This window comes from Mucor mucedo (assembly GCF_025094135.1).
Source record: "Mucor mucedo strain NRRL 3635 chromosome Unknown EV154scaffold_32, whole genome shotgun sequence".
NCBI lineage: Eukaryota > Fungi > Mucoromycota > Mucoromycetes > Mucorales > Mucoraceae > Mucor > Mucor mucedo.
The window spans coordinates 295,508-307,466 of NW_026252316.1; the positions used below are offsets into that span (position 1 = coordinate 295,508).

The following is an 11,959-nucleotide window of genomic DNA, read 5'->3' on the forward strand; positions in this document are numbered from 1 at the left end:
AAAAAAAAAAAAAAAGTTTAATTTTGGCGCAAACCCAATCTATTCTTTTCTGATTCAAGTCGAGAATACAACAAATAAAGGGCCATTTGATTGCTCTCAGGTGTTCCTGTAATAGTAACTAATCTTTCATTAGCATCACCATGAGAATCAGCAATTTTGATATGACTGCCACTAAGCTGTCTGATCTCGTTGATCTTGCTTCCGCCTTTACCAATAATACAGCCAACCTAAAATTAAAATTGAGTATCCTTGTTTTTAATATGACCAACAGGAAACTATTACCATTTCATTGGGAATAAAGATTTGCTGTGCTTGGGATGGAGCAACCATACCAGATAAACTAGCCATACCACCCATTCCCATTCCCATTCCATTCATGCCCATAGCACCCATACCGTAGTCAGGTTGTCTTGAATTTGGCATACTGCCGTACCCACCGCCACCACCCACTACACCACCAGCTGCAGCAGGACCTTGGTAATAGAATTGACTAGGATTGCTCATTGGCATACCACCCATGGGCATCATCCCCCCATAACCCATAGCAGCGTGAGAATTATTTGATCGCATGTTCATATAGCCGCCATTACCACCGCTACTGCTACTATTACGGCTATTCATTTGTGGAGTGGGTCTATATTGGATGGTATTGGGAGGAGCACGTTCAGAATAATCCATTAGAATCTTTGCTATGCGTTGAATGGCGTGTTGAACAGCAGTAGGGGTACCTTGAATGGATATAGTACGTTCACTCGACATCGGTAATGGTTCTTCAGAAGCATTTAAACGAGAACCACTTTCATCTTGAATAGATTTAATCACAACACCACCTTTACCGATCAATGTACCCATTTTATTATCAGGCACAAGTAATTTAATAGTCAGAATTTGTTCACCATCAGCATTAGATTCTTCGGGTTGAGTATGTTCAGATAGGATTTTCTCACCAACTAAAGAATATGCTTTTGCAACAGCATTGACAGGACCAGACACAGTTAAGATTCGTTCATATGCACCAGGTACAATTTCGGATATAGTGACGCGTGCGTTAGATAATTCACGAATATCACTGACATTTTTACCTCCTCGACCGATAATTACGCCAGCATCTTTAGTGCCAACCAAGGAGCGAATAGAGATGCTCTCGTCTTTAGTGTTGGCATTGTCATCCACTTTACTACAAGATGGACGGATTTTAATGTCTTCAAGTCTTTCATCTTCAGAATCGCCATCTTTTTCTTCCCACTTCTTTCTTCTGCTATTACCTGAAGAATCTTTATCTTCAGTAGGTACGAAATGAGGTGCTTTGGTTTCTGGATCAGGGACAGCAAGTCTCTTAGGGTGACGATCATCGTGTCCATCACGTTCGTAATCTGAGTCCCATTCTTCATCTTCAAAACGGGGTCTCTTTGACCTATCCACAGGTGAACCACCGCTATTTTCGTTATCTGACATTGTTTCTGATTTGTTGTTAAATAGTGTTTATAACTATCAATCTATATTCCATGTTTTACCTTTTTCTTTGGTCTGTTTGATGTGGAGAGTATATATAAAAAAATAAGAGTGAAAAAAAGGGTTTAACTTGGGTTATGTGGATGATTATAGAGATGGAGTGTGGTCTGGGAACAAAAATTAGGTGTAAGGATTGTGTGTGAATAGAGGTATGAAAATAACATTTTTTTTTTATGGCTTTTCACAAAAAGGAGAACAAAAATAAATACCAGTATATAAGTGTTGTTATTTAGGAAGAGGTGTTGGTGTATGTTTAGTCAAATGAAAATTTGGTATTTATAAAAAACCAGGGTTTGCCTAAGAAAAAAAAAAAAAAAAAAAAAAAAAAGAGGTGTGTGTGTAATAAAGTCGTCAGTTTTGTTTGAGTTGGCAGTCACTCTGTCTATTGGTCGAACTCTCCCAGATATTTTTTCCTTCAACACAAAAGCTCGATGATTGCTCTTGTTCTAAAAGGGAGAAACAAGACACAATTTTTTCCTGCGTTTTTTTTGAGTTTGACATTTTCCCTCTTCCTTTTTCATTTTTTGTGTTATTGGATATAACATAGAAAAAGGTAAGCGTATTTGAACTCAAATGTACGACCATGCGTCTAACGTTATGGATCGGAAGCCAAATGAAGAGAACAATAATAATTAACCTTCCGCCTTTCTAAAAAGCTATCAAACCCTAATTAAACCCTAACGGAACTTGAAGTGTGTGGTCATGTCACAAAGTAATCATTTGTCCTACTACTAAAGAGATTAAACATACAATCATTAACGTTCTTTACTCTCTTTAGGTTTCGATTTACCTCCTCCACCACAACCACCACCACATTCGTTACAATCTACAGACCAGTTTCAACCACCTCGTATATTAGAATATGGTCCTTTACAAGGTTGTGCTGGTGATAACTTTCATATCAGCATAAGCTCCACAACAAATATAGATCCAAATCTATTAAAAGTTGCTTTCGATTCTTGTATCACAACATGTCATTTTACTGTAGACACTGTTACTCAAATAATTACATTTCATTCCATTGTACCGAGTTGTGATTCATCAAGGGTTCCTATTTATCTTTTACTTGAACAGTCAGATCAAATACTTGACAGTTGGCTTGTGGGTTACTTTACTTTCTATTCAAGAAAACGTTTATCTATTGATCAAAATGACCCTATCGAGAATACAAATGATTCAAAACGATCTCGTCAGACGGGTAATTATTTCTTTTTTAGAATGTCGCCCCGCTATATTTATTGACTAATAATATACTCCCAATAGATCAATATGCTATTTCATCGAATTATCCCGCAAATTACTATGGTTTGTCGCCGCATGCTCCGTATGTAGGCTTACCTCCCACGCAACCATCTCCGAGACAACGCGAATATTTCGAAGAAACCGCCATTCTGGGTTATCCTTCCTCCAGTTATCAGCCTTCATTTAATGACGGGGATTACATATCATCACCTACCACACATCCTCAACAAGATCCTTACATTATGCCATTAATGGATACTATCCTCACTACACCACCATCATCATCACCATCAACTGCGCCTTCTATACAAATGAAACCATCCCCTCTTCCTCCACTACAAACTAATACTTCACCTAATATTACTGCTACACCTAATTACCCTCCCATCTCTTCTTCCTCTAATCAACCTCAACCTCACCAACAACCTCAACAACAATCCGCAATGTTGACTTTAAATCCATTTGCTAATTTACTCAATAAGGCCAATCTCAACATTCAAGGCGATCTTGAATCCATGATTAAAGATTGGACTCCCGAAGAATGGGAAAACCAACGAAGACTGGTACAATTTTGGCGAAGACAACAAGGCAACGAAGTGACTTGTAATTTTAAGGCTTTTCAATTACCTATCGAAAAGAGCAAACAACCTGATATGAGTAAATTGATCATTGTTTCCTGCATCTATTGGAAAGAAAAGAATGATTATTTTATCACATCAGTGGATTGTATTTATCTTTTGGAGCATTTGATTGGCGTTAAATTTACTGTGGAAGAAAAAAACCGAATAAGACGAAATCTGGAAGGCTATAAACCACTGACCGTTAGTAAATCAAAGCCTGAGTCTGCTGACTTTTTTAAATTAATCATGGGGTTTCCAAACCCTAAACCAAGAAATATCGAAAAAGATGTGAAAGTCTTTCCTTGGGCTATATTGGGTGTCGCTTTAAAAAAAATCATCAGTAAATACACAGCAAGTTACAGTAGCACCGCAAGCGTAAATTATGACATATTAACATCCACTGATAGTAATAATAACAATAATAATAATAATAATAATAATCAACCCCCTAATACTTCACCTACTACTTTATAATAACTTACTTCCTACTGTATATACATATATATTAATTCTTAATTATTAAATTTATTAAAAAACATCTCTTCATATTTACAGAATCTGGTATTCATTTATTTACAGCCATGTGTGTGTATTGATTATTTCTTTAAGCTTATCGAGATACGGTGAGTCCGGTCTTGATTGGTCATTTCCAATCGCCTCTAATTGTAAATTCAGAATTTTTGTTGCTAATTCCAAGTTATAGATTGCTCTATTTCTGATAAATTCATTGGCAGCCGTGGTCAGTAACGTTAAGACTTCTATACACATAGTAAGCCAGTGGATTTCCAACACACAAGGATATCTACTAGAAATTGCCACAAATATTTTGGTGGCAGTATCTGAATTTATGGATGCAACGATGAGTGACCTGTCACCATCAAATCTGCTAAATGCTGCGCCTGCCAAATCAGTACTGTGGGGTGATATCATAATTCTTGAATGAAGGTTCATCCAATAAATGTAAAATACCATATTAAATCGTAAAACACACGGATTGTGACATTCGTTGATTTCATTTGTTTCCGTGATTTTAAATGGTCCACATCCTAGTCGTAAATTATCTGGTATGCCATGCCACATCTGCAGTAACGTATTTTCTTGGTACTGAAGAGCTGCTGATTGTATTTGATCAATAACCCCCGCAAATAACCGAAGTCCAGTAATTTCGGCCAAATTGTCCTTTGTTATCCCAGCAGCATTCGTAGTCAGTTGTGTGACATAGCGGTAACAAAATACAGAAATCACAAATCGATCGTCCGTAGCTTCACAGGGTAATGGGGTTGGTAATCCTATCTCTGTATCGTGTGCGATGCTGGTGAAATCTCTGACTAAATCATGAGACATACGAAAATTAAATTCGGTATATCTTGCCATATAAAATAATCGTTTCCATGATTCAGCCTTGATATTATCTTCTAGTGAAGGATGTTGCATTTTGATATATTTGGGTTTTAATTGAATCACCATTCTCCAGCATATACTAGACTGAAATCTAGCTTCAGTTGGCTCCAATGCATACATGCTGCTAAAACAAAGCGCCCATAGAGCTATACAAATTTCAAGTGTAGGCTCAGAATCAAACAAAACTTCTTCCAGCAATGATTTTGCTTCCACCCGACAAGATCTGGCGAATTCTGCCCGTGTGAAATCGCAACCAGTCATATCAATATGTTGGCACTTTGAATAGGCTATCTTAGCTACTAGGGCGGTAGCAATTAATGAATCTGGGGATTCTATTAACAAGGGGTAATGGTATGAATAAATTAAAATTGGATCACATAATCCACTGCATTCAAAATATCTGTCTATCGCTTGTCTCTTCAATTGTGTCCGGCGACCTGCATCCATCCAAGCGAGTGCTTTACATGAATTATTTCCCATTGGAATACCTATGAGTTTACGTATGAGAGCCTCTACTTTGAGTGTTTTATAAGTGACGGGTAGGACTTGTTTTCCACTTGTTTCTGATAGTTTATCAATATAACCATTGCATTTGAGCAGTGATACTGCCTCATTAAGAAACTTTGATAGATCCGACAAAGATTGAACTGTAGTCTGAAACTGAGCAAATCCGTTGTGGTTACTTGATATGGTTACCTCCCAGCGAGAGGAGCTCTGTTTTGGTAGTATTTTCAAGTTATGGGTACAGGGATCGACACACCCGCAAGAGGGACGTGGGTCCAAAACCGATTGCAATTGTGACAGTTGTAACTGTATGCTGTCTGACTCCTTTTTAAGAGTCCACACAGCATCAAATAATTTGTTGCGTTTGCTGGTCGAGATTACTGGCTTGGGTGCTTTAATCGTGGTTTCTGTAAATTTAAATATGCAAGTCAATTCTAGTTTATGACATCGGTCGCATGAGGTCTTGTCAAAAGCAACACATTTACGACGATGAGCTCTGCAGTTTTCACCTGGAGATAAACTCATGTTAACGATTTAACTTTGTTGTCATATATATATATATATATATGGATATTTACAAGGTTTAATTCTTTTAGGTCTACATGGTTTTTCCATATTGTATAAAACAACAAAAAATTAAAAAAAAAAAAAAGAAAAAAAGAAAAGAACTTTGAAAAATAGCGGGATTTTCGATTTAAGGTTGGTTTTGAATTCGGAGAAACTGGTGTTTCCCCAGCTTACAAATGTGCTATTTTTTATAAAATCGTTTGAATTGAGGCTTTCGGTGTAACATATAAATGTAGGTATGGGTATAATTGGCAATGCGCATAAATACCTTGCCATTGCAGCTAGTTTAATTACAGCTGTACTTTGATACCGTTTTTCTACTTTAAATTCAGACGAAGTCAGTTTTTTTTTTTTTGGAAGAAAACAGAAAACTAGCTTTTGGATTGGCTTAAATTTATAACAGATAATGGTGTTAAGACGCTAGTAATAGTTCTTAAACGAAAAGTTATATATTGGTTATTAACGGGAACGTTGATAATAAAGTAGTTATGAAAGTGAGTACCAGACTGGAAGTAACCAACTTAAGAAATCTTATAATTTAAAGCTTAAGAAATAAAAAGATAATCGACGATGATTTTAGGAGGGCGTTATCAGAATATAAATTTAAAGTAGCTGCCAATATTAAAAAGAGAAGTGATTGTGTTATTATAAACTATGTCTTATGTACGGTTCCATAATAAAGAGGTTTAAATCGACTGTGAAGTATGAATTTTGGTTAATTGTTATATGAAAAGTAAAGATTGATGATCAACAAGATGTATAAAAGTTGATGGAAGCACAAAGGGGTCAATTACAAATTTTTAGAAAAGGTAGGCTCATATTTTTGCATTAACTATGTGAATTTATAATAGACTAAAGATTGTCTCTATCTCCGAGATCATGTAGAGTAAATCTTCTTTTTTGACATCAAGACTTTTTTCAGTAGTTGTCTGCCGACTGTCATTAGAAAATGTTATTCTCTAGTTAAAGTATTGTGAACGATCATCCACGTCTTCAAAGTTTTAAAGTGATCAAAACTGCAGAAGAATCAAGGTCTACAAGAGGATAGCATTTTTAAAGAGAAAAAAAAGGGGGGTCACTTCTGGTCCTTTTAATACATACTCCAATATCGTGATTTCATCATTTTAGTGAAAGATCTCATTAAAGAGAAGTACTTAATAACTACATAATTTACCTCATATGATAAAAATAATTGTTTATACCTGAGTCTACTGTAGCTGAGTGTATACATAAGAAAGTTTGCCTTCTCAGGAAATAACTATTGCACTTCAGATTTGATAGATACAACTTGGTATCAGCTGTCAGGGTTTAAGTGTTTAACAGGTCCTTATATTTAAATAACAATCTTCGTGTTGGAGTTCTAAATAGGTAACAGAGTACATATGGGACAACAAGATAGTGCCGAAACACTAGGAATTGAGTACATTGCTTTAGGGGCAGGAACAAGATGTAGGGTTAGGTTCCACAAAGTCACTTTACTGAATAGGTGTTAATATATCATATTACAGTTTTCACACTTTGAATTCAGACAGTGCTAGTTTTTTTTTTCAGAAGAATAAAAACTTACTTTCAGACATTGACTTACCTTTTTCAGACGAAATAAAATGGAAACTCAGACATAAATGATATCAGTTTTCAGACAAGTTTAGAAGACATAATTTGTTTTACCTGCAGTTATCTTTAAGCTGTCACCGATGACGGTGCAGCAACCACATTGGAGGTGGTGCTTTGTCTTTGAAAGACACTTGGTGACCCATTACCACTCCAAATGGAAATAGCAATAATGAACATATTCTTCGATGCTAAGACATCTCGGTTTCAAAAGATATTACAATTGTTGCAGTTTAATATCTGATGGATTTTGTGATCACCACACGTCAGATTCTCCAAGTTCTTTACGAGACAGCCATTGCACGTCTACAAAAAAAAAGAGCTTTTTTATTAAAACTTTTGCAAAAGGAACATCTATTTATTTCACCTTGGAAGTGTTGTACTCGTCGATATCAAGCAGTAACAATTCATCCAAATTCTCACGCCGCTTTAGCTGTCTGTACAACTTATCGATTACTCCATGTCTTAGTCCTTTAAATCGGACATGCGACTTGTTTTTTAACCCGTCTCCGAATATTATCATTGGCATTTTGCTTTTATCCCCTTCTTCGAATTTTTCCTTAAATGCCCTTTAAAAGAATAAAATGATTAATGCTTCTAGAAAGAAAAAAAGCAGTTTTACCTCGCCGCTTGTCTTCCTTTTTTTGACTGCTTGGTGTTGGAAAAATTTCGCTTATACCTGCTATTTAATTTTCGTCTTTTACGTTTATTCCGCCCAGTGTTTTTTCTCCTGTTTTTGTTGTACTTTGTGGAACCGTTAGTCAAAATATTGATAGCATGATCCGTAGCCTTTTGTTTCCCGATATAGTTGGACCACCGTATTTTAGTAGTTTGGAAATCATAAAAAGTGACTAAGGCTTCAAAGTGTTGGAGCATATATGTTATGTGCCTTTTATAATTTTCAGTGCCAGTTGTTTTTGGGGAAGGGATTCTGGTTTCAATATACTCGATGTTATTACTTTTCTTTCTTTCTAGTTCTTGTTTCTGACAGTTGATGACTCCGTTCATGTTGTAATACTCAGAGCTAGAGAGGTGTTATACATCATTCTCGCCATGGTATGATGTAAAAACATCCTTCCTATTAAGATCAACTGTACATGGCCTGAAATATTGTTTGATCTCTTCGCTATTAAAGTTGTTCAAGGTCAGAGTGACATTTTTCAAAGATGAAAGAGGGTTTTGTTTTCTACAAAAAGAAACTCTACATGTGTAAACATCGGTATAAAAGCTGCTCAAAAACATCTGACCTTTCTCATGCAGTGATTGTTATTCATCCAGACTGTTCACGTTAAAGATAAAAAAAGTTGCGTATTATTCAGAAAAAATGTTGGAAGCTTACCTGTTTATTTCAATTTTCTGAAGTCAACGTATTTAAAGAAAGATCTTGTTGTGAAAGATAAAGGTGTTTCCTCTTGTACTTGACAAATTCTCCTTCCAAAAATCCCATGTAGGTTTTGATTATCAATTTTGATAAATCGTCATTTTAAGGTTGGATTCGGAAATAAACTGAACAGCCTTGGCGGTTGGAAACGTTTCTCTTTATTCTTATGTGCATTAAAGATCTTATTCTTTATTGATGATTTCTTCTTTTTAGGCCTTTTTCGTGACTGATTTGAATCCTTGTCATTTGTAACCTTTGTTCGAAATGTCATGGATGTCCTGGACAGGCACAATAAGCATGGCTTTTATATCGTCATGGATAATTGCCGAATTCACTATATCCATTGAATGTCGTTGATGCAATCCAAAGTAGGAAATAAAAGCCTTTATATATGCCCCCATATTCACCATTTTAAATCCTATTGAGGAGTGCTGGTCCAAGATCAAGAAGCACATCAAAAGAAATCTGCTTTCCACTTTAGACACTCAAACCCTTAGAATCAAAACAGCCTGTGAGACTATCACCACAGAAGATTGCATTGGTTGGTTGCGACACTCTGAAACTTACTGGGCTAAATACCTTAATAGAGAATCAAAATTAGTTTAAACTTTTACTTTGTCTGAACAATTTTTACGTTTGTCTGAATAATTTTTTACGTTTGTCTGAAAATAATTTTTTTTAGTCTGAATTTTTTTTTGAGCCTGTCTGAAAATAATTTGCGCTTGTCTGAATTTAACGTGATAATACTGTAATATAATAGACTAATTTCTGAAAAGGCTTGAGTATCAATCAATTGTCGGAATGTACTGAGAGAATTTTTTTGTGTACAGCAATGGGCGGGATTCTTGTTATTGCTATGGCGCTAGTACGGATTTATAACAATTGATATCGTACTTCATAAGAGTGATCGTATACAATACAATATCTAATATGACAATTGCATGCAAATTGAATATCATACAAAGAAGGACAAGTAAAGAATGTATCTTTTGAATGCAAACATGAATAGTTTTTCAACAGGTTTTTGTAAGAAGATGTTATGATCGTAAAAGAACAAAAGCGGAGGGAATACAATTTATAAAAAAAAAATGAGGATAATCCTAACTGTGTAAAAACTTGTCATATTCGTTTATTGGCTGCAGCACTATTCGAACACTTGTTTGCGATGATTGACATTGGATAGTACAAGCAATTCCTTACGTCCCTTTACAGAAATCACTTCAAGTATTTTGGTGGCAATATGTGATACAATAAGGTTTTTGGACCAGCCGTTATTTAAGTGAGAAGTGAATTTTGCTAGTTTTATTCAATATAATTTGCTTTCAATAGCAGGCTCTTGTAAGGACTATTTAAAACAAAATTACGTATTGAAGATGACAGATTGTTTTCAATTCCATCCCATGAATGACTCCTTCTTTTATGCAGTGATGACAATTTCTTTAACTTGGGATGATTTCAAGCTGTCTAACTCTTTATGAGCTACGAGAAAGTTCTGTTCTTGATCTTTACGAGGCCGAAATAATACATCAAAAGCTAACAAAACAACGGTACTATAATCCCGTGTGCTGTAACTCGCTCTGACTATTTCTTGAACAGTTGACAGTGATGCGGTTATCTAGGTAGTCGAAATCATCACAACAACATCATCATAATTTAATTGTCTATCACTGTCTACGAATCATTGATTCCCTTCACTTTCGCTGTAGGCGTGTGGTTCCCGATCTTGAAAATACTTTTTGGGAAGAGTTTGGAAAAATATATTTTTGACGAGAGAAATGGGGCAAAGGAAGTCGTCATCGTCATTTTGTAAAACTCTGAAGGAATTTATTATAAGAAAATATCAGTATAAGCTTAAAATAATATGCGTTATTGCTTTGACTTACCTCGCTTTACTAAACGACTGTTAGACAATATCTACACTTACGTTTTTTTCAAAGTCGCTCTGTATTCATTCCTCCGTAAGACTTCATATATTTATGCCCCGAAACTGTTCAGGAAAGCTATCGAACATACTCCAGATAAATGCTATTCAGTGATAAAGTCGGTCTTATCAAAATTAAAAAAACTATCACTGATATATCCTTTTATTATTATTAAATAGATCCACCGTACCCTGTAATTTTGGCAGCAAATTTGATTGTAATTATCTGCACACTCCATTTTTTAAGCTTTTACAGATTAAGTGAAATCATCCCCAACTAAAATTCAACATCGTTCAAAGTTTTGACATATGATTGGCACAATTGCTCGTGTTCATCTCTACTCCAGTTACATCTACATCCTGTCTTTTCTCGAGAGTAGAGACAGACCTTGCTGCCTCGAAATGTTGGCTGTAGAAAAATTAAAAACGGAATAATCGAAAAAAAAACGGGGTGTATGCTGAATTTATTTATTTTAATTTTTACGTACCGTCTGTGGTGTAACAGTCTAGATAGAGCGCGGCGGAACAAACCAATTCAACGAAAGTAATAGCAATTTTAACACCTTTCGATGCAGTATGGCCAACAATATCAGTAAATACAGAGTAATTTGCATCGATTTGCTTGAATGGTAAAACTATTAACTATGACAATTCGAGTTCGCTATCTGACAGCTGCAGACAGAGTTTATTTGCCTTTCAGTATAACAAGAAATATGGAGCTTGGCTCTACTTCTTTAATTACATCTAAAAATTAAGTCAGTGTAACGTTAGTAGGGGAAGAGATCATGGTTTTGCTTTTGTTCGCTTTTTCAAGCCTTCGCAACAGCAAGTATAAAGATTAGGGATTGGGGTCTAATAATCTTCGTATAATGACATGTGTAGAGATTGTGGGGTTCCTATTTCTCGAATCTACTCTTAAATTACTATAGCAAAAAAACCTTTGAGTGATGCCATAGACAATGGTAGCAATTACAACGTCCTAATACCTTTACAAAGAAATGCGTTTAATAAGTCGTAAAAATACTAAAAAGCAAAACTGCTGTGTTTTATATTCCATAATTTGCTTTCAATTAAAAAAAAAAAAAAAAAAAAAAATAGAAATGCGGCTGTTTATTTTAAATCTACGAATAGTCTTCTTCGTCCCAACTCCACATATCTTCCGATTCACAACCGTCATAGCTAGGAACATACCCAATTTCA

At 35.4% G+C, this 11,959-nt stretch overlaps 5 protein-coding genes across 5 annotated transcripts; 1 reads left to right on the forward strand and 4 right to left on the reverse strand.

Moving 5' to 3' along the window:
* Positions 1-17: 17 nt before the first annotated feature.
* Positions 18-1,455, reverse strand: EV154DRAFT_480176 (uncharacterized protein; the record flags this gene model as incomplete). The annotated part of the gene is made up of 2 exons (XM_051598311.1): positions 18-227; positions 283-1,455. 2 exons carry the CDS (start codon positions 1,453-1,455, stop codon positions 18-20), a joined length of 1,383 nt encoding a protein of 460 aa, XP_051459103.1.
* Positions 1,456-2,214: 759 nt separating this feature from the next.
* Positions 2,215-3,848, forward strand: EV154DRAFT_562209 (uncharacterized protein; the record flags this gene model as incomplete). The annotated part of the gene is made up of 3 exons (XM_051605715.1): positions 2,215-2,224; positions 2,291-2,710; positions 2,776-3,848. 3 exons carry the CDS (start codon positions 2,215-2,217, stop codon positions 3,846-3,848), a joined length of 1,503 nt encoding a protein of 500 aa, XP_051459104.1.
* On the reverse strand, positions 3,628-5,945 carry EV154DRAFT_601556 (uncharacterized protein). Its single transcript, XM_051607237.1, has 3 exons — positions 5,858-5,945; positions 3,928-5,788; positions 3,628-3,862 (listed from the first exon to the last, which is right to left on the reverse strand). The coding sequence occupies exons 1-2, from the start codon at positions 5,892-5,894 to the stop codon at positions 3,948-3,950; spliced, it is 1,878 nt and encodes a 625-aa protein (XP_051459105.1). The 5' UTR covers positions 5,895-5,945; the 3' UTR covers positions 3,628-3,862; positions 3,928-3,947.
* A 1,581-nt stretch (positions 5,946-7,526) lies between these two features.
* EV154DRAFT_480179 (uncharacterized protein) lies at positions 7,527-8,465 on the reverse strand (the record flags this gene model as incomplete). Its single annotated transcript, XM_051598312.1, has 4 exons — positions 7,527-7,657; positions 7,679-7,763; positions 7,825-8,026; positions 8,080-8,465. 4 exons carry the CDS (start codon positions 8,463-8,465, stop codon positions 7,527-7,529), a joined length of 804 nt encoding a protein of 267 aa, XP_051459106.1.
* Positions 8,466-10,255: 1,790 nt separating this feature from the next.
* On the reverse strand, positions 10,256-10,641 carry EV154DRAFT_480180 (uncharacterized protein; the record flags this gene model as incomplete). The annotated part of the gene is made up of 2 exons (XM_051598313.1): positions 10,256-10,453; positions 10,534-10,641. 2 exons carry the CDS (start codon positions 10,639-10,641, stop codon positions 10,256-10,258), a joined length of 306 nt encoding a protein of 101 aa, XP_051459107.1.
* Positions 10,642-11,959: the final 1,318 nt, after the last annotated feature.

Excerpts from the sequence above, each read along its gene's own strand:
- EV154DRAFT_601556 (XM_051607237.1), bottom strand. The coding sequence starts at position 5,894 with ATGGAAAAACCATGTAGACCTAAAAGAATTAAACCTT. Across the intron at positions 5,789-5,857 it reads ACCTAAAAGAATTAAACCTT|GTGAAAACTGCAGAGCTCAT; the intron begins GTAAATATCCAT and ends GTTTATCTCCAG.